At 35.4% G+C, this 26,595-nt stretch overlaps 1 protein-coding gene across 1 annotated transcript in view; it reads right to left on the bottom strand.

Moving 5' to 3' along the window:
* Nucleotides 1-8,636: 8,636 nt before the first annotated feature.
* The window catches only part of reep3b (receptor accessory protein 3b), a 58,626-nt gene continuing 40,667 nt past the window's right edge, over nt 8,637-26,595 (bottom strand). The window contains exons 6-8 of the mRNA XM_056469681.1: nt 20,836-20,971; nt 11,166-11,302; nt 8,637-9,477 (exon numbers count right to left, since the gene is read on the bottom strand). Of these exons, the coding sequence (XP_056325656.1) occupies nt 9,397-9,477; nt 11,166-11,302; nt 20,836-20,971 (354 nt within the window). The 3' untranslated portion in view covers nt 8,637-9,396. The remainder of the gene's footprint in view (nt 9,478-11,165; nt 11,303-20,835; nt 20,972-26,595) is intronic.

Raw genomic sequence — 26,595 nt, 5'->3', positions numbered from 1 at the left:
GAACAATCAAGCATAAAATAACAAGCATCGTTGTATAAATAATTGTATATAATAAAACAACGCTAATATTTAATAATATCTTTAATGTTTATTAAATCATCTAATCCTGTGATGCGACTTTTGCAGATACACATATTGTGATATTGAGGCTCAAACAATTTATTGTTCAGCATATTGTGTAAGTATGTTGTTTTGTATTGGTTTATTCATTCATTCATTTTCCTTCGACTTAGACTCTGATTATCAGAGGTTTCCACAGTGGGATGAACCACCAACTATTCCAGCATGTTTTAAGCAGTGAATGCCCTTCCAGCCCAACCAAGTACTGGGAAACACCCATACACACTCACATTCACACGCACTCAGACACTACTGTCTTTGGACTGTGGAAGAAACTCACTCCAACACGGGGAGAACATGCAAACTCCACACAGAAATGCCAACTGTCCTAGTCAGGACTCGAACCAGTGACCTTCTTGCTTTAAGGCAACAGTGCTAATCACTGAGCCACCAGGATCAGTTAAAATTAACCCTCTAAGACTTTAAATAAAACTGACGATTTTGCTGTGTACTAACAAGTGTCCTTTTTATACAGCTAAAGGGATAGTTCACTCAAAAATGAAAATGTACTCATTTACTCACCATCAAGTGGTTCCAAAACTTTACCTTTCTTTCTTCTGTTAAACACACACACACAAATATTGTTGGAAACAAGTAGCCACGGACATCCATAATAGGAAAAAAATGTATATACTATGGAATTCAGTGGTTACACATTTCCAACATTCTTCAAAATATCTTCTTTTGTGTTTAAACCGATAGTTCATCTATAAAAAATTCTGTCATCGTTTACTATCCCTTCACTTGTTCTAAACCCATTTAAGTGTCTTTCTTCTGCTGAACACAAAAGAAGATATTTTGAAGAAAGCTGAAAATGGGTAACCATTGACTTCCATAGTGTTTGTATCCTACAATGGATGTCAATGGCAGGGACAGATTTATCTAATAAGCGAAGTAGGCTGCCACTTAGGGCCCCAGGAAAATTAGGGGCACCCAATAAATACCTAGAAGTACAAATTATACACATAACATTGCTTTCCATGTATGGTGAGGGTCTAAGAAAATTTTTTTTAACGTAACTACAACATCTACACAAATTCGATTCGATATAAAATCTATGCAGTCCAGCAGTCAAATCAGGTAAAAATTTAGTTTTAAAAACAATTTATTATTTTCGATTTATTTATTTATTTATTTTAATTAATTGTCCTTCGGCAGTTCAAGTACGGTATATTTTTATTTTGGGGTGAACTGTCAAACAGGTTTAGAACAAGTGAAGGGTGAGTCCATTTTTTGGGGGGGGAGTGAACTATCCCTTTAAGAATACTATTTTTACAAGAAGGGTATTACCTGTGCTGCCTGTTATCTCCATAGAGCAGCACTGTATGATTCCATAGCAGAACATGAAGAGCCAGCAGGGGCCGCCTGACCTCTCGCTAATCCTAGAGTCAAATCCTGGTCAAACCCTGAGGGACAGCCGTGACGGAGGAGGCCGGCCTGACTCCATACATGTGTTTGGAGCCGTGATTAAGCATTCCAGGAATGTGGTAAGAAAATAAGCAGCTTTGATTGAAAACAAACAAACAAACAAAAGATTATTCATGTAATCTGACTCGGGCTAAGCGAGGACGTTCGCTCACATGGAAAACATTAATGTTGCTTTAATGGTGTTTGCTGTCAAGATGGTTTGCCGCTGTTAATCGGCCACTAGAAGGGTGTCATATTTTTGCAAACTAAAAGCTAAAGTTAAGTTAGAATTTTAGCGCTTATGCTAATTTTCATGTGTTATTCTGTGACATGAAATACGTCAGTAATAAAGCTTTTTGAAATTGTATAGATTTTACTACAGAAGCTGTCAGGAACATTAAATGACATCAATCTGGACAGGTAATCTCATAAACTCATTATTTTCAGCAGATTAAAGCATTAGTTCACCCAAAAATACAAATTCTGTCGTCATTTACTCAGCCTTGACTTGTCTTGTTCCAAACCATTTTGAGTTTTTTTGTTCTGTTGAAATGTTAAAAATGATGGAAACCTGTAACCATCAACTTCCAAAGCAGGAAAAACAAACACTATGGAAGTCAATGGTTACAGGTTTCCAACATTCTTCAAAGTATCTTCTTTAGTGTTCAACAGAAAAAATCTAATAGGTCATGGGAGAGTAAATGATGGCAGAATTTTCAGTTTTGGGTGAACTATCACTTGATGTTGAAGTCACTGAAACTTGATGTTCATTTACTAGCCAACACTTAGCTTTTAACTACGATATTATAATATTCAATCATATAAATATATAGAATTATGACATAACAATATAATATAGTATAATCAAATATTTACAAATTATGAATTATAGGATTATTTCTGGAGATTATTTTGATGACCAGAAACATATTTTTCTGCAATAACCCAGTAGCCAATAGAAATATAATAGTTTGGGCTTCTATGACGGAACCAGGGTGATTCAAAAGGGTTGGCCTACAAAAACAAGTCTGTGATGGGTATATATATATATATATATATATATATATATATATATATATATATATATATATATATATATATATATATATATTTACTTTATATCAAGTTGTTAGATTAAAATATAATTCCAACTTTCCATCTTTCATCTAATGACCCTGCTGAAAAAAACAGAAGCTGGTTAGCTGGTTAACTAGTTTTAGCTGGTCGACCAGCCTGATTTAAGAGGGGCTTCGTGGCCATTTCCAGCCTGGTCTTAACTGGTTAGGCTGTGAGATGACCAACCAAAACCAGCTATGTCCATCTTAAACCAGCCAAAACCAGCAAACAGCATATTTTAAGCTGTGTATTTTTTTCTTTTAGCAGGGAAACTCAAAGATGTTTGATAGAATATAAATCAATGGCCAAAAATAAAGGCAATGGGTGGTCCATGCCTGCTGGGAAAAGATTATTCATTTTTAAAAGGAAATTAAAAGGAAAATCATCTAATGGTTTCTGTGGAGATAATAGAAACTGTATTGGTTTTAATAGAAATTGTAATAGTCCGTATGGATCTCTGGTGTAAAAATATTAAATCGTGGAATAGGTCTCAAAACACACTCTAATACATTAAAATTTACCGGTGGTTAAAATATGACTGTTTTGTATTTATATGTTTGGTATTTATTATAAAACTATTGGGATTTCTTTGATAGTTTCTTTAGTTTTTTGTTTTTCTCTATGAAGGTTTGTCACCGACTAACGCTAAAACGGAAGTTGCTGTTTTTGAAAATCTCGTAAATTAACTTGCACATATTCAGCATTTACATCGTGTGTACATGAGGTAAACATTTAGACAACTAAATACACGTCCTCATGCGACATAAAACTTGCTGCTTTCTAAAACTTCGACGTCAAAAATGTTAAAAAGCTCACCTTTTGTGCTCCACAGAAGAAATAAAGGCATGTAATATTCTTTAGAACGACGTGAGGGTAAAATTGACGGCGGCATTTATAATTTGCTTTAGGCCCGAGGTCACTTTCTTCTCTTATAGCACCATCGTGTGGACATATAATATAATGCAACTCCTAATAGATGTGTCCGGTTTGGAGAGGAGTATGGAGTAATGGACAATATTTGACATCTGTAGAGCCACTGTTAGCTGATAAAACGAAATGGCACTCAGAAAGAGAGCCAAAAATTGCCAAACAACAGCACTAAATTCGTTCCCGGAGCTCTTGAATTCTCTCAATATAAGTCAACCACAGTGACTGATGGCTGTTTGGAGAGATGCAGTCAGTGGCAGCCATCTTTTAGCTTGGTTTGGAATCAAATATTTAAAATATTATGGAGTCAATCTAGGGCCAAATATACTTGCAAAATAAAAGAAAGTTTTGCAAACAAAAAATAAAGTATTGAGCAAAATAAATCAATAAATAAAATAAATACAAATTTCCAAAAATCCCAAAGCAAAAATAGATTTTTGAGAAATAAAAATTAAATTTGCAAACAAAAAAAATATATATATGTGTGTATATATATGTATGTATATATATATATATATGTGTGTGTATATGTTTTCACTTTGCACTTCACGTTTCTGCGCATTTCCTTTTGTGGCCCTGATTTGACAATGGGGCGGAGACAAGGGAGCTTGGGCATTTACGGCAGGCCCTTTTGTAAAGGCAATGCTATAAAAATATTTTGCAAATATATATAGTTTTTTTTATTGCAAATATTTTAGTTATTTTTTTATTTTTTGCACGGCTTGATTTTTATTTGCAGTTCTTTTTGTTTGCAAATTTCATTTCTATTCCTCAAAACTTAATTTTCCATTTGCAGTTCTTTATTTTTGTTAGCAAAATTAATTTTTATTTCTCACAAATAAATTTTCGCTTTTGCGATTTTTGGAGATTTGCATTTTTTAATTTACTTTTGCTCAATACTTTATTTTTTGTTTGCAAAACTTTCTTTTATTTTGCAAATATATATCGCTCTAGATTGTCTCTATAAAATATGTAATAAATATAAAAACTGTCAATTAAGCCTTTATATAGAAACTTAAGCTGAAAACTAGTAAATTATGTATTGTCTTCATGGCAAAGACAAAATAAATTAGTTATGAATTATAAAAAAAAAATACTGTGCTTTAAAAAGTGTCTTTATAATACAATATATTTATTAAATTTACACCTCTTTTTATGCTTTATAAATGGATTTATAAAAACTAAAGGCTTCTTAAACTAGTTTGGAACAATTAATTAAGTCATACCTACACAAAAACACCACATAAAATTGTGAAGTGCAGCTCAATACATTATTATATAAAATCAGTGTTTATTAACTTGACTGAATATAAAATCAATATCAAAATTATGACGCTGACGGATGAATCCACTTTGAGTAAAGATCTTTAAGTAAGTCTGAATCACCATCTGACCAATTATAAATGTCAGTTTTCGCTGTATATTAGGTGATAGTTTGTATAACATAAATAATATTTATTGTGCCTGTAATATGGTAAATCACTAGCCAATTGGAAGTCTGACATCTACTGGACGACACCCGTAATAACAGTTTTTAATATTTGGGTAAAGCTTAGAAGAGATACAGCTGCGGCCGAAAGTTAACGCTACTTATTTATATTTTTACAACAATACATTAACTGTACCACAGTAACTACTGTTTTTATATTATTTGCCTCAATGCCAAATTAGAGTCAGGAACTTTAAACATTAAGCAGCCTACACATGAGCTCCTGAACGGAAGAAATGTCATATAATAAGATAATGAAGGTGTAATGAAGTGTGTATGATGGATGTTTCAGAAATCTTGTCTTCTCTGCTGTCTCGGCTTCTGCTCTGGATCTCAGCACGCTTCATTAACAGTCATAAGAGCTCAAATGTTTCCACAAGAGCAACGCAACATCTGTCCTGAACTAATGCCTGTCTTGCTTGAGGATATATGAGAGTCAGACGTCTGCGCACACCTACTCATTCATTATTAATATGTCATCAGTCAGTGTCATCTCAAACAACTTCAATAAGTATGCTGGATTAAAAAAAAATGTCTGTCAAAAAGAAATGTTTTGTACAAATTCATACACATGTACAGTGGGTATAAAAAGTCCACACACTACTCATAAAATGATCTGTGATGTGTAAAATGAGGCGTTTCGATTTATTTAGGTGATGTTTTTCATCAGGTCACTCAGTCAAGAAAAATGTACATATAAAGCTTCTGTCACACTAGACATTTCTCCCTATAGACTTCCATTCATACGCATGCGAAAGCTTGAGACCGGAAACGCAAGCTCGTGTGATACAGTTTCGCAGTTCGCTGCGTTGCAAAGTTCAAGCTTGGTAAACTCTGACCAGCGAAATCACATCACATGACTGCATGAGACCAATTAAAGATCAAAACTCTCACTGGACAGAAATTTAAACGACCCAGGCTCATTCTGAAAACGTAGTCCCGTGGACGTCCCGGGAGGTACGTATTTTTGCAGTTTTTGTTTTCGCAAATCCACGAGAGGCCGCTGTGTGAGACTTTTCGCTTCTCAAATGTCTCTCCCGAGCTCCTCTCTGCGTCTCAAGTCCGCCGACATACAGGACGAGCTAACCGGACAAACTGGTTGCAGCGGGAAAGCCCTCCACACAAAGGTAAGAGGTCAGCCGGTAAGCACTAAAGGGAACAGCATCATACTGCCCCGTAGCGTTCTGTTAAAAAATTAAATGCAGCCATACGTACCTCCGGCTACATAATTCGAAGTCTCCAGAAACATCCACTGGACTGCGTTTTCAGAATGAGCCTGGGTTGAATTTAAAATATGAAGCAATCGTTCGCATTTTAAAATGTCTAATCATATTGTTTAATCACATTAGAGTTTGAGCATGCGAAATTCTGTTATACGGCGCTGCGAAAAGGGGCGTGATTAAACAAGATGAATAGACATTAAAAAAAGCGAGCGATTACTCCATGTTTTAAATTTCTGTTCAGAGAGGTCATGTTTTGATCTTCGATTGGTCTTATCACTTATCACTAAACTTATCACACTAGCTTGGGTTTCCGACTATAGGGAGAAAAGTCCAGTGTGACCACAGCTTCACTGATTTTTATTTTTCATGATGACATGCACAGATGAATTGGTCATCACAAAACTACCAATGTGAGCTAACAAAATCATTTGGTTAGTTTTGATTTCATTTGCACTTTAATCCGTTTCCCTGAGTTTTCTCCCTCTCCCTGTATATATTATTTTCTGTATATTTAGTTTTTCTTGAATTTTGTCTATTTCTTTATGTCTTAGGTGGATTGGTTAATTAGGACTATAATTAGAGTCAGGTGTGATGTGGTTAAAGCGTTAAATGTACATTTTGTGGTTGCTTAAAGCTGCGGTCACACTAGTTTGTGCGTGCAAAATTTTGTTGTACAGTGCTGCGAAAAGGGCCGGGATTTAACATTTAAACTGGCTTTTGCTAGATCGGATACATTTGCAGCCGGAAGTTAATGAGAATTATTTCTGCTATTTATTAAATTTCACATTGTATTTTATTAAGGTCTACTCCCACCCCAACCCTAAACCCAACCATCACAGTAACGTAAAAACAGTAGTTGTACCGATCATTATTTATGTTATCTATTAAATTACCCAATAAATTGTTTTTTTTAAAACCTACCCCCACCCCAACCCAAAACCCAACCGTCACAGTAACTTAAAAACAGTAGTTGTACCGATCATTATGTATGTTATCTATTAAATTACCCAATAAATTGTATTTTTTAACGCCTAGTCATACCCCAACCCTAAACCCAACCGTCACAGTACTGCAAAAATACTAATTATTGTTATACAGTGTCATTAAAAAATGCTGCTTTATTTATTAATGTACATATCGCACTTCCAGCCGGCCGCATATCTGATCTAGACTTTACCTTTTAAACTGTGGTCACACTAGAGTTTCAGCATGCAAAATTTTGTCATATGGCACTACGAAAAGGGGCTGGATTTAACAAGATGATTAAACATTAAAAAAAGTGAGTGATTAGTCCATATTTTAAATTTCTGTCCAGAGAGGTCATTTTGATCTTCGATTGGTCTCACGCAGTCACGTGATGCGATTTCTCAGTTCACCAAGCTTGAACTTTCCAACGCAGCGAACTTGGAAGCTTGTCGCATGAGCTTGCATTTCCATACTGCCACATTTGCGTGCGTATGAATGAAAGTCTATGTGGAGAAAAGTCCAGTGTGACCGCAGCTTTAGTGTGCACACCCTTAAACTATTTTCTTTGGCAGCATATCTTTTAATATTATAACAGAATTCAGTCTTTTAAGGTGTGAGTCTATCAGCATGCATGGCACATCCCAAATTTGTTGATATTTACCCACTTTTCTCAGTGGAAATGCTCCAAACCTGTCAGATCGGGGATCTCGTTTGCACAGCTGTCTTCACATCATTCCACAGGTTTTGAATTGGATTCAGGTCTGGGCTCTGGCTGAGCCATTACAAAACCAAAATCTTCTTCTGGTGAAGCCATTCTATTGTTGATTTGGATGTGTGCTTTGGGATGTTGCCACGCTGAAAGATTCTTTCAGAAGCCTGAAGGTTTTGCAACAATTTTGACTGGTATTTGGAACTGTTCATGATTTCCTCCACCTTGACTAAGGCCCCGGTTTCAGCTGAAGAAAAACAACGTCAAATGACTGGGAGTATAGTGTTCTAATAGTTATGGGCAGTGTTGTTTTTTCACCGAACAAACCATGATGATCGGAATGCTTAACTTTGGTTTCATCAATACCTTTTCGCACATGCTCATAGAAGACTTCAAATGTGTTTTTGTTGACGTTTTCCTTTGTATCTTCCAAGATATATGAAGAATACAGGAGATTTTCCATCTGTCCATCCAACCCATCCGTTCATCCGTCGATCTACCTTTCCCACTATCTTTCTGTCCGTTTATCCATCAAACTATTAATTCATTTACATATGCACCTAATGGGCACTAAATATAAAATATTGTCATACATTTCATGTTTTACTGCTAATTAATTTAATAAATAACACTTGTTTATGTAATAAATACACAAAAACAATGAAATGCATAAGACTCATTACAACATTCTGTCTTTATTCATATTATTGCATTCATTTTAAATGACACATCCGGTCACACGATAGCACAGCATCACGTGCACACACACTCTCACACACCCACAGCGGAGGTGTTTCATTAATGTAGACATTCTCCCAAATAAAGAACATTCTGCATGGAGACCAGAAGTGAAGGATTTACATCGAGGATTTAAAGAATGTGCAAAAAGGGTTTCTTTAAACCCACATACCTTCAACAACAAAGAAAACATTGGATTTTTTTTAACAAAATGGAATTAAAACATCTTAACATTACCGCAAACACTGCCTTTTGTTCTCTTTGGTCATTTCTCCATTACTGATAAGAGACACTTTTGGTCTGATGCTGACGAATCATTTTCAAGTTTAAGAATCGGAATCTAAACGACAACTGTAAAAACTACTTAAAACACATCATCTAAAAGGCAGCAAAAGATGTATGAAAACAGAAATATAAAACCCACATCCGAAAAGAGACACACTTCTAAAATACTGAAGCTAAAGGGATCTGAATAATCTAACTCAGACCAATAAAAGCCATGCATAACAAACAAATTCACCCATCAGTCAAACCCCATTCATGTAGTACTCTAGCACAAGATACTCACTGTATGTACACAATTGCTGGTAATAAATAGAACTGCTGGTATAGTCATGGAAATTAAAGAGTCCACAGCCCTTGCGAAGAGAGGTGATTATGCTGATAAAGTGGACACATCTTCCCACACATCAGTAGTCAGTTCAGTTCTCCATGTTGGAGTAAGTCGTGGCATTGATGCCTGGTCTTTTTCTCCCTTTGATCTTCAAAGATCCATATCGTGCCTGTGGTTGGTGAATGACAAGCATATGGAACCATAATTAAAATCATACTCGGAGAAAATCGAAAAAGCAGGAATCGGTTATAATGTTAAGGCCATATGATTGGTTGAGCACTGTATTGAGTAATTGATAAAAACTGAATGGTTTTCATCACAATGTAATCATTATAGTATTTATTTTTAGGGGTTTTTAAATTTTTACTTCTATAGGACGGTATATTGGAGACAGGAAAGGACTGAAGCCAGAACTCCAACTCTGGTCCCTGCGATCACCTCAGTGCTATGTGTCAAAGCATTAACCATTAGGCTATTGGTGCAGACCAGTGTTGGGTAGGTTACTTTAAAAAGTAAAAGATTACAAATTACTACTGGAAAAATTTTAATCTGATTACATTACAAATTACTTCATGTAAAAAGTAATCAGATTACGAATTACTTTTTAAAACATATAAAAACCTATATAAATACAAAATAAACTACGGCTCTTTTAGTATTTTAATATTCACTGAAAAACATTACAATGTGTTGATCACAGCAGCTTGACATATTCAAAAGACTTAAAAAGTTCGCCCAAAGCTTAAAATTCTCTCATCATTTACTTGTTGCAAACCTTGTTGGCTTTTTTTTAACACAAAAGAAGAAAACTGGATAACTGTAACCGTTGACATCCATAGTGTGCAAAAGCACTGTAATGTTTGGTTGTTCTGTGTTTGTCTGAGGTAATTAGTCTAGCTAAATGTGTATATTCCAAAGTATGACGCTGATTGGTTAGTTCTTGACGCATGACTCGTGGTTTTCATCTGGGAGCGCCTGGGAAGTGCGCACGCAAAAGATGTGATATGTGAACGGCCCCATAAGCAGCTTCTCTTAACATTCAGAAGTTACCTTCACTCCCGATCCTGCACAAAATATTTCAATTTAGCCTGTTTAGGCTGAGTTGGGCTGCCATGTTTTGGGGCGCCGAGTATTTTCATAGAATGCTTTCTATTCAAGCGTTTAAACAACTTGCAAGTAGAGTTGAAAGCAGTCGAAAGTTCTTTAGAGACTGGACAGACTCCATTTCACAGCAATATTTTTGTTCTTGCGCTCAATGAAATCAATGTAATGTCTGTATTTACACTTGAAGAAGCAACCACTCTCAACAGCAGCCATATCAGCTTGTGTTCTCTAGCAATTTAAAAGCGCATGCTCATTAACTGACGTTGCAGAGGAAAACGCGAGTTAAAAGAAGCATTTTTTTTTTCTAAAAACTTTAATTGTAACATAAGTAACACAATTACTGACTTTAGTTACTGTAATCAAATTACATAAATGTAAAATGTAATTCGTTACATTACTGCATTCCTCAAAAATGTAATTAGAATACAGTAACACTCAACTCTGGTGCTGACCCCTGTACTATTTAAAAACATGTAGTGCATTTAAAGTTAGTGCATTGTTTAGCTCCTCGTCCTTTGGTTGACTTCAATTAAATCTGCTAAAATCTGAGTAAACAGAGGATTGTTTTATTCCACTTTTTTTTCTTTTAGGGCATCAAATTAGCAGAATTTGATACCACAATCTGTTAGGGAATGTGTATCATTTAATTCTTTTATTTATGTAGGAACAAATATACAGGAATTATATGTATTTTTTACAGGCATAATATAATGTTCATGGAACTATCAGTGCAATGTGATTTGGTGGACTTACATCTCTGCGGAGTTTTGAGCGTGTGACTTTGACACTCTGTGATCGTCTGAGTCCGTGATGAGACACTGCTTCATCCTCTGAGAACACCGGCTTACTGTCGTCATCACTCCGGTCATCGTCATCACCATGATAATACTCTACACAAAAACACAAGAAAGAAAACATCAACATGCAGATCAAACATGGCAGCAGATACTGATGATTTATACCAGCACACCTCAACAGTTTTTGCCTCTATGTGCAGTTTTGCGATGACATGGATAAATATGGCACTTAAAGGGGCAAATCTTTGTCTGAAAAGAGTGATTCATTTAATTCGTTCAAAAAGGATGATTCAGTTAGAAAATGAGCATTATAGACCATTAAATTAAATATAAGCATTAAATAGATCATTGAAAAACTCACTCACTTGAGTCACAAATGAAACACTACAGTGATAAGATAAACAAATGTCCCTACTAAGGCTTTAAGTACTTTAGAAAATAAAAATAAAAATTCTGTTTCTCAATTCATCATTTCTTGAGCTGTTGCATAAAATTAATTTGATATTTGCAATCATTGAGTATGTTTACATGGATACCAGTCCTCAGATTTTAATATGATTAAGACAATAGTCTGATTAAGAGTGTCATCTCATCTCTTGTCCGCTTATCCGGGGCCGGGTCACGGGGTCAGCAGTCTTAGGAGAGAACCCCAGACACTTCCTCCAGCTCCTCCGGTGAGATCCCGAGGCGTTCCCAGGTCAGCCGAGAGACATAATCTCTCCAGCGTGTCCTGGGTCTTCCCCGGGGCCTCCTCCCAGTGGGACATGCCTGCAACACCTCCCAAGTTAGGTGTCCAAGAGGCATCCGAAACAGAATGCCAGAGCCACCTCAGCTGACTTCTCTCGATGTGGAGGAGCAGCGGCTCTACTCCGAGCTCCTCCAAGGTGGCAGAGCTCCTCATCCTATCTATAAGGGTGCACCCTTCCACCCTGCGAAGACAACTCATTTCGGCTGCTTGTATCTGAGATCTTGTCCTTTCGGTCATGACCCAAAGCTCATGTCCATAGGTGAGAGTAAGAACGTAGATTGACCAGTAAATCAAGAGCTTTGCCTTTTGGCTCAGCTCCTTCTTTACCACAACAGACCAACACGTCGCTCGCATTACTGCTGCCACTGCACCAATCTGCCTGCCAATCTCACGTTCCATCCTTCCCTCACTCATGAACAAAACCCCAAGATACTTGAACTCCTCCACCTGGGATAAGGACTTTCCTCCAACCTGGAGATGGCAACCAACCATCTCCAGATTAAGAGTCTACCATGTAAACAATGATTTTTGGTGACTTTAAAGTCAACGACTAAAGACAAACTAAACAGTAATCGAACTACTGAAGTGCAGCACAGACATGTAAACACCGCAATCAAAATAATATATAAAAACAGTCTGCAGAAACACTTTGACTGACATTCTCCTTCTATACATGTCATCAGAGGGGGAAAGCCCCACCTATTAGGGCGTACTCACACTATGCTATCAGAACCGTGCCCAGGCCCATTTCCCGGATCGCTTGAGAAGTGTGAGTGCTTTGAATCGGGCTCAGGCACAGTTCAGTTGGCCAGCCCTGGCCCGCTTGGAAGATGTGTGCCAGAGTGCGGTTCACTTGGGCGCAGTACGCTTGAAGTGTGAGTGCAAAGTGCGCCTGAGCACGAAACTGAAGACGAGACGTGACTTTTAAGGGACTGTTTCATATGTGTTTATTAATCATTCTTACTATTCAATGAACGCGAACTGTCGTAGATTATTAAAGACACTAACCCCTCACTGCACGACAGCTGCACCTTCGGCAAACCTCCTAATACCTGCGTCAGAAGTGGCTGAGCTGTTCGGCAAAATAACTGACTGCGTGTCACTGCAGCCCAAGTGACTAAAACGATATAACTAAAGAAATCTCCACTGTGCTGAGCGAGAACACTTCTTACTGAACAGCGCATCATCGATAACGTAAGCGTGCTCATGCAATGTGAGTGCGGGCCGTCGGGGGAGACGGGAGGGGGGACAAGCGTGCTTCGGCCAGGTTCAAGGCAACTGCACATAGTGTGAGTACGCCCTTAGTGACAATCTCTCCCTCATTAGCATAGGATGTTAGTCTTGTTTTTGAATCTGCCACTATGCTGACACACTGGCATTAGTAGCTCCGCCCTCTTTTGAAAAGAGCACAATTTGAATTTAAAGCCACAGTCACCAAAATGGCACAATTTGTATCAAAGCCTAAAATGGGCAGTTACAAAAAAATATGTGTGGGGTATTTTGAGCTGAAACTTCACATACACACTCTAGGGACAACAGAAACTTATAGTTATAGGTATATAAGGGGACATAATAGGTCCCCTTTAAATATTTATTAATTAATATTAAATAATCTGACCTAACAAAACGTACAATTATTAAGATGGGTTTTATCCAGCATTACACCCAAGCGGCAACATACCACTCTCCCTCATGAAGCCAATACAGAACTTTACTAAAACAATTCATCTAAATTTCGCTAGGCTCCATAATAGAGCACATTTCTATCGACCCCAATGTTAAAATGGTCTTTTGGTGTAGTTAGCTAATATTACATTTAATGACAAATGTGAGGGGGGTGAACTTTTTATAACTCATTCGTTTAGGGTATATTGAGTTATATTACGTGATATTACATTATATTATATAAGTGACAGCTAGGTCTTGCCGGTCACAGTCACATCACCTTCAGCGGATTCCAGCTGATCAGTCGCTGAACTCGGCATATGCATCATATTTTTGTGTTGTTTTATTTGGCTTTACACAGTCAATTGCCTTTTGGAAATATTTCTTACAATTATCAGATAATATGGCATTCTGTGTGCACTTAATAGTGCTCCCAAACCATTCACAATGCCTCCATTTCCCAGGTGAGTGAAATTCTTATTTACTTAAATACCATCTCTATAAATGTATTTGTTTTATTTGAGAACATTTATCCTTTATAACTTGAATGCACTCCAGAATCTGACAGATTGACTAGCTGTAGGCTACAACAGTCATCTGAAACATTGTCGTACAGCGTTATGTCTGGATTTCATAAATAGCCTTGAATTTACTAACACAGACTATATTTGACAGAGTAAGTATTTGGAAGTAATCTTCCTGTAGAAAAGCATAGTAAGAACAATGCTTAGTGGCTTAATGTATTACAACAGTGTCTTTAAAAGACTAAACACTTTATTAATATAGTATACAACCAAGCACTTGTGATCAGAACACAAACGAGTCGCAGTTAATGAAGTATTATGCGTTTCTCCTAAAGAAAATCTAAGCAAAATGCTAGCAAGCATCTGTAGCTCTGCTCATGTTCTGCCTCTTTGCCCACCTTTGGTTACCCGGTTGGTGCAATGATGCGCAAACAAAATTCCGCTGGTTGGCCACGCCCATTTGTAGGTTCATTCGCGCTCTTTAGAAACCTATGGGTTGCGTCACGAATACTACATCCATATTTTTTTAACAGTCTATGAATAAAACCCAAGTGGCAACCTCCCGCTCTCCCTCATGAAGCAAATACAGAAGTAACTGAAATTGCAATTCATCGACTAGCCTTTGGGGGCTGGCTCCAGAAACTCCAGATGTTCACTGACTGCTATGCTAAATTGGCCAATTTTAGAGCTGATAAAAACATGTTTGCAACCTCGTACAACCGATTGGTTTGGTGCATATAGCCAATATTACCATTCATGACACCTGTGATGGGGTGCTTTTTTTCATAACTCATCCATTTCAGTTATATTAGGTCTACATAATTAAGGGCGTGGCCACTTGAGAGACAGCTAGGTCTTGGCTGTCACAGTCACATCCCTTTTACACAGTCAATTTCCTTTTTATGATTATTTCCTACAATTATCAGATAATTTGGCATGCTGTGCACTTAATTGTGCTCACAAAGCATTCAAGTGGCCTCCATTTCCCAGGTCAGTGAAATTCTTATATACCTTTATCTATAATTGTATTTGTTTTATTTAAGATGATAAATTTTTTGTTTATTATTTTACATAAAACTTTATTCAACTGCAGAATATGACAGATTGACAAACATGTGACAATTGAAATTATTGTCAAAATTAGCAGAGATTGGGTTTCAACAACACAATATATGGGACATTTATTTATTAATTTATTTGATTTAACTGTGCATAATCATGTTTATTGCTTTGTAATTGGCATTGCTCTGCCCACAAAATTATTCAACTTATTTTTGGCTTGTGACTGACCTGTGCAGAACCTCTGACCGAGATTATTGAGAAGGGTGGGAATGTGATTTGGGCCGTGGAAAAAGGACAAGTGGGGGGGCGGGGGGAACAGAGAAAAAGAGAAAGAGCAGCTGCCGGGTTCAGGCCGCTCCTGGCACTATCACCTCTGGGCTCCCTGGGTAGCGCTGGGAGCTAGGCAGAGCCAGCCTGTGCCAGGACGCCCAACAGCAAATCCAGCCAGAGCAGAGTCACGGCACACTCCATCACACAGATGATGCCACCAAAAGACAGGCCATAACAAGACCATAAAGCACTGCACAAAACTGCAGGGTGAATTCTGTACTGTGTATGAAGTTCTCCGTTTCTCCATAAGGGGGCAGAATAGATACGGAGACCAGTGGAAAAGCTTTCCTTTGTTTGTTTCCACACCCACCTCTGTTTTCAATTACCGAAATATAACAACTTCCTTGGGATTTGTGGAAGTATGCGATTAATTTTCCTATTCTAGAACTATTCTAGTTCTGTTTAGACGTTGTGCAAGCTAAGCAGAAAGAGCTTTAAAAGCCGACATGTATAAAGATGCAGCTAGAAGGTCTTTGTTATTTTCTTTGGAGTGTTAGCTGCTCCAGTCCACCACGTAACAAGGAGAAAAATTATTTTACACTTGACGTGAATTAGATTTGACTAGATGTACACACATACATATATACATACACACACATATATGTATATATGCATATACACATATTCGTGTGTGTGTGTGTGTGCGTGTGTGTGTGTGTATGCATGTGTGTGAACAAATACCTCTTGAAAATTCCAGAATTACATTGAAATGACCTCAAATCTAGAGATCAAAGCCTAAAACGGGATTAAAGCAAGACATTATTCTCCATTAGACTAAATGGGAACTTTCCTTTTATTTACATGCTGTAATTTTGTTGCTTTGAGTACTTTTATTGTTCTCATTTGTATATCACTTTACTTTAAAGTGTTTGCTAAATTATTACATGCAATAATTATCATTTGTTTAAAAGATGTACATGGCGTAATTCAGTAAAGTAGATCATTCTAAAGGCCGTTCATACCAAACACAATAACTATGATAACAATAAAGACATTGTTTTAAAATCATTCTGAATTTAAAACAACAGCAAAACACAAACCATAGCTATAACAATAAATATGTAAAGAGACAAAATCATTGCGATCACTTTAAGAATTTTTTTCTCAGCTAATAAACAATAAAACAGTCAGTCAAACTATTCAAATATAAAAAAGGCTTGCAGAACTTAAAGCTAAAGATGACGACACCATAGAAAAGCACAGTGCTTGATGTTAAGCCCTCTTTTCAACAATTATTTAAAGGTAATGAATATCTAGGAAGCAGTTGGTTATACCATGGGAAAGAATGAAAAAAAAAAAAAACCACATGAACGTTATGCAAGTAAGGATAGCGAATTGAAGAATAAAAATAAAAACACCTTTCAGTGTCTTTGTGATACCTGCACTGGAAATGCTGTGAAAAAAAATTTGTTGTTTTAATTTCACTATACTGACTGTGATCACTAAATTCATTTGATTGGATCAATGAATTTGATTAGATCAATTACACAAGATGGATTCACAGGTCAGATGCACTAATAGCCCACTACGGACATCTGCTGATTACAAGAGGGCACTGCAGATTAAAAGCATTAACAAAATATATATATATATATATATATATATATATATATATATATATATATATATATATATATATATATATATATATATATATTTATCGTTCATCAATCAGTGTGGATGCAAACATATTTACCAATTTAAACATGTATATTAATCAAGCTTGATGTCAATGGGTCTTAATTATTAATAATTTGAAAATGCTGGGGAAAAAAGTTTTGTTATTTTAATACCACTACACTAAAATCACTAAATTCATTTGATTAGATCAATAAATTTGATTAGATGGATTACACGAGCTGGATTCACTGTTCAGATGCACTAGTAGCACATGGACATCTGCTAATTACAAGAGGGTATTGCAGATTAAAAAGCATTAACAAAAATAGATAACTATTTATTGTTTGTCAGTGTGGATGCATTTAATTATTTATTTATTTATTGTGCTTGATGTGAATGGGCCTTAATTATTACAAAATTTCCAATCAAATAACATTGTGAACATGACCTAAATCTGTCAAAAATATAAACAAATAATAATTATTTCTAACTTTTGGTTGTGTAAAAGCAAGTCTGTTAAAACAGAACTCACAATGTTCCTTAAAATCATACTGCTGGTGCAACAATTGCGAACACATGCATTCAAAAGCGAGGTGTACTCAAATATCAGACGCCCTCCTACCACTTGTAAGAATATGACTGGCAGAGGAGCATAAAAATATACACAGCAGTGTTTTAAATCATGCCTGTCATTCAAAGCTGACCTCTTGCTTCTTTGGAAAGAAAGCAAAGCCCAACATTAAAGGATGGGCGAATAGATAACACACATGAGCCCCTCTCTTTATAGGCTACATCCCGTTTTTAAATTCAAACCGCAATTAGCAGCTCGTTTGATCAGTCGGGATCTTTCACCTTGGCTTTGAGCCTGTGGAAGGGAATGCCATTTTGGAAGAGCTGGCTTTCTGATGGCTTCATTGCAGATGAGATGAAAATGACCTGGATGCCGGCAGAATTTCAAACGCGGCGGGCGCATTAGCATACCGAGATAGAAGCACATTAGGTATTCTGCTCAGAGGCTCCCTGAGCTGTTTTTTCCTCTTCTTCATCTTCTCACAAAGCGGCACTAGACCTTTCATGCTAGGAACGTGCCACTATTACTTATTACCCTTCTGTGCTAGAGACAAACACCAAATCCATTCCATTTGCTCCAAAACCGGTTAACGCGGTGGTGCTTTCCAGAAGCGTGTGAGATTTGGTTGAGATATCATTATGAAAGCTCTATGGCTTTACTCACGCTACTGAACATCTTTACAGATGCCTTCTTAGCTCCCGCTAGCTGTGTTTGCTGGAACACAAAAGCTTTGTATGAAACCTCGACACGCTGCCTTCGCAGGCGACATAAAAGTACACCCAAATTCTATCTTTGCATAACGCACTGTCTAGTATAGATTTATCTGGTTTATGAAGGCAGCGTTGAATGTATTCTTCACTCCCTGTGATAACGCAAAGAGTCAGATGGAGTCTGATAGAGCAGTTATTTCAAAAACATCTATGGTTTTCATCTTGTTATTGGTTTACTAGTGGGTATGATGCACTGTCATGATTAAATATTTGTGTGATTGTCTCTAAATCACACTTGAACTTGTTTGGCATCATTAGACGTGGAGTTATAAAACGTTAAAAGTAGTGATGTATACACAATTACATTTTATTAAGTAAATAACATGCAAAACTGCTGCAATGAAATAAATCAATGCAAACATTTTTAAAACATAAACTTGTGAAGTAAACATTTATATTAGCGGTTAATCGCATCAAAAAACATTACTTGTGCGTGTACTCTATACACTGTCTCAAAAAATCCAAGCAAAATTTAATTCTGTCAAAATACTTCTAACTTTAATAATATTTTTAATTAGATGGCAAATAGATGAAATTATATGATTTGTATATGTTTTCCACCTCACCTGATTTAATCCAATCCACCTTTTGTCCGGTTTTTAGTCGGAAATTCATGAAGCCTGTAGCCTTTCAGCTCTTGCAAACCCTTAAACTCTTATCTTCATTCATTCATTCACTTTAGTTCCTCCATTCATCCGAGGTCGCCACAGCGGAATGAACCAGCAACTTATCCAGCATGCATTTTACCCAGCAGATACCCTTCCAGCTGCGACACATCACTGGGAAACACCCATATACTCCCATTCAAACACGTTCACTATGGACAATTTAGCTTACCCAATTCATCTATAAAGCATGTCTTTTGACTTGAGGGGGAAACCGGAGCACCCGGAGGAAACCAAAGTTAACACGGGGAGAACATGCAAACTCCACACAGAAATGCCAACTGACCCAGCCGAGGCTCGAACCACAGACCTTCTTGCTGTGAGGTGACATTGCTACCCACTGCGCCACCAAAACAATCATCATGTAGTCAACACATTAATCATGGCTCAAACTACTAAAATAACAATAACAGATATATTTAGTGCAAAAGTAATGCAAACATCGTCAGCACACAGTACATCGAGCACCAATTCACGATAAGTTATTTCATAACATAACTTCTATATAAATAATATATTATATATAAATATAGCCCCCCTGTTTATTTTCCCCCCAATTTCCCCCAAAAAGGGAGAGAAGATTTTTTTTCAACACATTTCTAAACATAATAGTTTTATTAACTCATATCTAATAACTGATTTATTTTATCTTTGCCATGATGACAGTGAATAATATTTGACTTGATATTTTTCAAGACACTTCTATACAGCTTAAAGTGACATTTAAAGGCTTAACTAGGTTAATTAGTTTAACTAGGTAGGTTAGGGTAATTAGGCAAGTTATTGTATAATGATGGTTTGTTCTGTAGACAGTCGAAAAAAAATTAGCTTAAAGGGGCTAATAATTTTGACCTTAAAATTGTGTTTAAAAAATAATTTATATATATATATAATTGAACTGTGTGTGTGTGTGTGTGTGTGTATATAAATATATATATATATATATATATATCTATACACACACACACACACACACAGTTGAAGTCAGAATTAGACATATACATACATACATACATACATACGTGTGTATATATATATATATATATATATATATACACACACATACACACACATGTATATATATGGATGCTATTAATCAGAATTATTTTTTGCCCAGTACTAATTTATATGCTTTACTTGAATTTATTTATTTGAATTTGATGATTCTTTAATAAAAGTAGCCATTTAAACATAACAAAATAGCTGAAATCATGAAGATTTTAGAAAAATCAGGTGCTGCATTTTCACCACTGTCAAAATAAAAGTCCTTATTATTTGAGTCAACCCCTAATTAAAATGCCACAGAGTTTTTTCATCTTGTTGTGCATTTCTGTCACTTAAATTAAATTTTTTTTAAATAAATAATGCAAGTTGTTTTCTTTTATCTTTTAGTTATTTTTCTTTTGAATTTATTTATTTTTCATTAGTTTTTTCTGTTTTAGCTTATAAAAATGATTTTAACCTCAAAGCTTTCATTTTTTTTTGTTCTCCAATTAAGTGTAATAACCCCGTCTGAAACATCAGCTTCATAAAAAACGCTGTCTGTCAAGTTAGTGATTGAATAGGCAGAGCGAGGCATCTGCCTTCTGTTGTGGACACAGCTGAGAAACAACAGAGCGAAAGGAAACAAAGGATGGTGTGTTAATAATTAATCGGAGAGGTAACACTTACCAGCTCCATCGGGCTGGTCCATGATGGCTCTTCTGGCTGGGTTGGAGGCGTATGACGAATAGCCGTCGTCTTGTGGGATCTGGGTAAGGTCGTGCATGCTGAAGCTCCTCAGCTTCTCTGTGATGGCACCTTGACCCTGTAGAGACAAAACAGCCCTCGGTTACGATAAACACGTCAGAGCTGACAACACACAGACTGCATGAACGTCCACGATGATACCATCACCACATGCATGTATGGATGAATGGATGCTGAAAAGATTTGGCTCTGTTCCAAGTGACCTGTTACATAGTGAGCAGCTCTGTTGTCAGTTGAACCATCTCTGGAACAAATGAAGCTGTTCATGTGACTGTTTTTATTTCAATCGTATTGGCATTAGCATGTCTGCAGTGCATTTTTGGACCAAACTTTAGCCCCTTTCACACAGCGATACCAGTAAATATCCGGAAAATTAGCCGAAACGACTTCACCGGTAAATTTAAAAAAGCTCTGTTCACACAGGCCAAGGACGTTCCAGGATTTTTCCGGAAAAGATCGTTCACACATCCATTCCAAAACAAATTCTGATATCATTAATCAGAAATGAGCTTTAAACAGCTGCGCTTGTATTTGTAAATATAGAAGGGTCAAGCTTTTGTTGATGGTTTCACTTTTATTTAGAGTTTTAACATTCATGCAACTGCTTTGTCCAGGAGACCATCCAAAGGCAGAAGTGCGAATCGCAGCTAAATGTTTACACACTTGACTACATTATAAATTCTGTGGATGTATAAGTATTGTGAACAACTTCGATGAAAACATATGGAGGAACACTTTCCCATGTCGAGATGTACATAATATGTGTGTGAGCTGATGCTCATTGGTGCACATCTCCACGTGCACACGTGTCAAGCTACTGAAGCAGAGCTTGAAGGTAAACAAACAGCGGTTTACCGCAAGCATTTTATCGATAATTTTTTTTACAGCTGGCATTAAGAAGGAACACAGAAATGTTATCTGACTAACATCTAGCAGCTAAATGTTCCCCTTTTATTTTCATAAACAGCAGGGATGTGAACGCGTCTGAATGTTCTGATTGGCTGGAGTAGACGTTAATGCGTTCTAATTGTTAACGCGCTCTTTCTGGCCATGTTCCTTCTGCGTTCACACAGAGCAGCATTCTGGCAAATTACCAGTAATGTCACTTCTCTTTTCAGAAAATTTCAGGAACTAATTTACCGGTATTTTCAAAAATGGTCTGTGCACACATAATCCCTTAATGGAAAATTGGCGGCAATTTTCCAGAAAGGTCTGTATGTGTTATAGGGGCTTTTGATGATTGGGTACAGAAATAAGGTGCTAATATAGTTACGGTATTTATATTACCTATGAATTTATTCAGACAAAATCAGAATAAACGTAAAAAAATGTTTAAATTAAATAAAAAATAAATAAATTATGTAAAAAAGAAAGAAAGAAAGAAAGAAAGAAAATAAAATTAAAGAATACACGTTTGGGTGCTATTTAAAGGCACAGTTATTAGGGCGTTGGGAATATGTTTATTATATATATATATATATATATATATATATATATATATATATATATATATATATATATATAAATAAAACAATAGGTTACATTTTAATTTAAATAATATAACTGTAATTAGGCGGTTTCTTTTTGCTGTGGCAAACCCTGATGGATCAGGGACTAAGCCAAAGGAAAATTAATGAATAATATAACTGTATAACTGTATAACTTGCAATTATTGTTAAACCTTGTAACTGTAGATATTGTTCTGTCTTCTAGCTCGTAAATGTGCTTTGAATTTGTTTTGACACAATACTTTAAATATACAGTAGTCAACGTTCAAAGTAAATGAAAAATGTTTTGCAAAATTGTCGTAGGACAATAATGGGTGTTGTTCAATATTTTTTTTAATAATAATTTTTTTGGGGTTTTCACCTTTATTGGATAGGAAAGTAGAGAGAATTGACAGGAAAGCATGTGGAGCAGAGAGAGGGGAAGGATCAGCATAGGACCGCGTGGCGGAATCGAACTCGGGACGCTGTGAGCACCGGCGTGCATGAGTCAACGCACTAACCACTGCACCATTGGCGCCAACGTTGTTCAATAGTTTTAGAACCATTTTGTTCTTATTGTTGACTACTATATAAATTTGAGATGCACTGAAATGAAAATTCTGGGTTGAAAGCAAAAATTCTGGATGTATGTAATATAATTTTGTACGATTTCTTCCCAATTTAACTCAATAACAAAGATTATACTGATTTTAGAAATCACAAGCCAAAAAAACGAAAAAAAAAAAACACTTTGGTCATCTTATATATAAATTAATTAAAACATTATGTTGCAGTTTTAAATTTTTTGTAATTTCTCACAATTTGACCATTTTAAATAATTTAATAAAAACATCTTAAAAAATTAATTAAAACATTAAATGGCTGTTTTAAAATGGTCATTTTTCTTAATTTGACCATCCATATTGGAAAAATCTAACATTGTGATTTTTTTTATTTTGTGATATATTTTGTGACATGAATATAATTTCATCAGATGACTTAATATCTCTATTTGTAAAGAATTTATAATGTTAGATCGATTGGGATGATTCTGCAGTGGGAGTGCCTCTCCAGAAAATCTATTAAACAATCTATAAACTTTTTGGGGTCCCCAGATTGTTGTTGCTGTCTGTGCCATTTGCAGTGCATTTCTGTATTTGCATGTGTTGTGTGGATTTACATGCACATGTTTAGTCAATGACTGATGTATTAATGTTTACTATTTGCATCTCCATAATATCTAATAAACAAATCTATAAACGTTTTGGGGTCCCCCAACACATTTTCGTTGTGGTCTGTGCTATTTGCAGTGCATTTCTGTAATTGTAAATACTTTCATGCCTACCTATCTATAAATATAATCAATATAAAAAATAAAGAGTTTTATCACGTCCCGAGTCTAACAGTATTCAAGTACGGTAACTGAATGATCAAAATAATTCAATAGAAGTAATCATATTACTTTTAAATACGTAAATATTGTTTAAATATATTTATATTCTAAATAGGTTTACTTTTTTTAGCTCAAATGTCAGAAATTGAATTCTGAATTCAAGGATTGTGGGATATCGAAAGCTGCAAAAGACACATCTATGCTACCTTCGAAAATCAGAAGAAGGTACCTCCTGATTAGGGCTGTGCAATTAGAGGAAAATATATTATTGCGATTTTGTTTTGACAGATATTGCGATTTGATTAGCGATTTAATTTTGTAGTCAATATTCAGCTCAATAATCTCAAAAATTCTGTGACGGCTCTTAAAAATGACCAGTTTTTGTTTGGTTTCTGTGACTTTGAAACCAAAATATTCCCATTTACCAATGATGTTTTTCTTTGATATTAATTTGTCTATTCATATTTCTGATGCAGCAGACACCATAATCCCACTTGTCCGTGCTTTCCTGTTTGTTTTCTTTGTTTTATTTTTATTGTGGGCGTTCCGCATAGTTCGCTTGTGCAATTCTGATTGTGCAGAACGAAAGTGTGCTCACTCAATTGGCTAGTAAGACTGTCACACAGAGACGGCAGTCATGCATTTGCTCTGGGTGGGGGAAATTAAATAATACAGATATATTTTATTTTGCAGCCTCTTGTGATTAACTTATCACAACGTTTCAAATTGCGATTGTGGTTAACCGCACAGAATTTGGACATACCTTGATGACTTCCTGTTTTAGAATGGAGCCTTCGAGCTTTCAGATGCAGCCAGTGTTTTAATATAATTCTAACTTCGTACTGAACACAATATTTGAGTCAATGAAATGTAGAAAATGGAGAAAGGAAACCATGAGTTAAAACATGTTAAAATGATGAAGCTTTTCCACATGCTGTAGACGCTCTATGGAATTACCTGCGTTGGAGAGAGCAGGGCTGCAGTATTCCTATAGGGCAGTACATGTCAGTACAAGGTAACAAAAAGATCAATCACCAAAGATAGGATTTCACAAACAAGATAAAGAATCCTTCAAAAGAGTGTAAAAGAAGGTATGATTGGGAAAATATGGCAGTGTCCAAGAATAAAGTTCGACAAGTTCTTTCAAAAGCTCATTGGCTCCACTTTAGACACATCTATCAATGATGGCTTACTCCTGGCAGGGCAGTGCCAAATGAAAACTGGAACATTGTTGAGCATGTTCTGCTTCCGATTAGAAAATCAGCCCGATTACATTTACTACTGCACTAATACTAATGGCCTTGGGTTAGCTTCACAAAGGAACGGTGACCTTTGCTTGTAAAGTCATTAGTATGTCATTTATTGCTGGTACTGCAGGTTTGAGCCAACGCACTTATGCTCTTTGTTGCTTATAGAGGATAGGGAAAAGGGAAGAGGTGAAGAGTGGCTAAAATGAGACAACATTTGCAAACGTTTTACCTTTAAAATGTGATTTACACTAAGATTAAAAAATTTAAGATAAAAATGGTAAGTTTTTTTTTTTTTTTTTTATGAAATTCATTATTCAAAACAACAATTTTAAAAAAGCAATTTAATGGTTTAATATTTTTTTTTTATGGAATTAATTATTTAAAATAGTCAAATTGAAAGAAATGATCATTTTTAAAACAGCAACTTAATGTTTTAATTTTTTTTCAATTAATTATTCAAAGTGGTCAAATTGTGACAAATGACAATTAATTAAATTTTTTTATTAATTAATTATTCAAAGTGGTCAAATTGAGAGAAATGAACATTTTAAAACAGCAATTTAATGTTATATTTCAAGTTTATTTTTAAAATCAAATAATTTTTTTTAAATGGCCAAATTGTGGCAAATGACAATTTAATGTTGTAATTCATTTGAGTTATTGTTATTGAAATTAATTATTTAAAGTTGTCAAATTGAGAAAAATGACAATTGAATGTTTTAATGTTATAGGTTTTAATTTTAAGCTTATTTGTTTTATGAAATTAATTATTTAAAATGGACAAATTGTGGTAAATGTCGATTAATTTTATGTTTTAATTAATTTTAAGTTAATTATAAAATTAATTATTTAAAATGGTCAAATTGTGTCAAATGACAATTAATTTAATGTTTTAATTAAAGTAATTTTTTATGAAATTATTTAAAGTATTTAAAATTATTCATATTAAGAGAAATGACAATTTTAAAACAGCCATTTAATGTTAACTAATTTTTTAAAGATGTTATTAAATTATTTAAAATGGTCAAATTGTGAGAAATTATAAAAATTTGAAAACAGCAACATAATGTTTTAATTAATTTATATATAAGATGACCAAAGTGTTTTTTCAGCAGTCATTTCTCCAGTCTTCAATGTCACATCATTTTGTTTTCAGAAATCATTTTAATGTTGACTTGATGGACAGGAAACATTGTTGTTATTAATGAAAAAAAAATAATATAATAACTACCAGGTCATTAAATGTTTTTTTTTTGTTGTTGTTGTTGTTTTTACAATGTTCTGTGGTCTAATTTTAATGTTAGCAAGATATTGGCCACAATACATATCTTTTATAATTATTTACAATCAAACTGAATAAATGCATCAATGTAATAAACATTACCACAAAAACATAAGGAGATCTTTATCCATGAAAAAAAAGATTATAAATATATATACAATGTAAAAATTCAAACTAGAGATGGCAGACCTGGAAGCAAGCTTGCAGAAGATAATGGAGGACTACTCCCTTTCTCAAAGAACACTGACATCCACTTTTAGACAGAGTAAG

The sequence above is a fragment of the Danio aesculapii genome, chromosome 12, assembly GCF_903798145.1.
Source record: "Danio aesculapii chromosome 12, fDanAes4.1, whole genome shotgun sequence".
Taxonomy (NCBI): Eukaryota; Metazoa; Chordata; class Actinopteri; order Cypriniformes; family Danionidae; genus Danio; species Danio aesculapii.
This window is presented reverse-complemented; position numbering and strand designations above follow the sequence as displayed.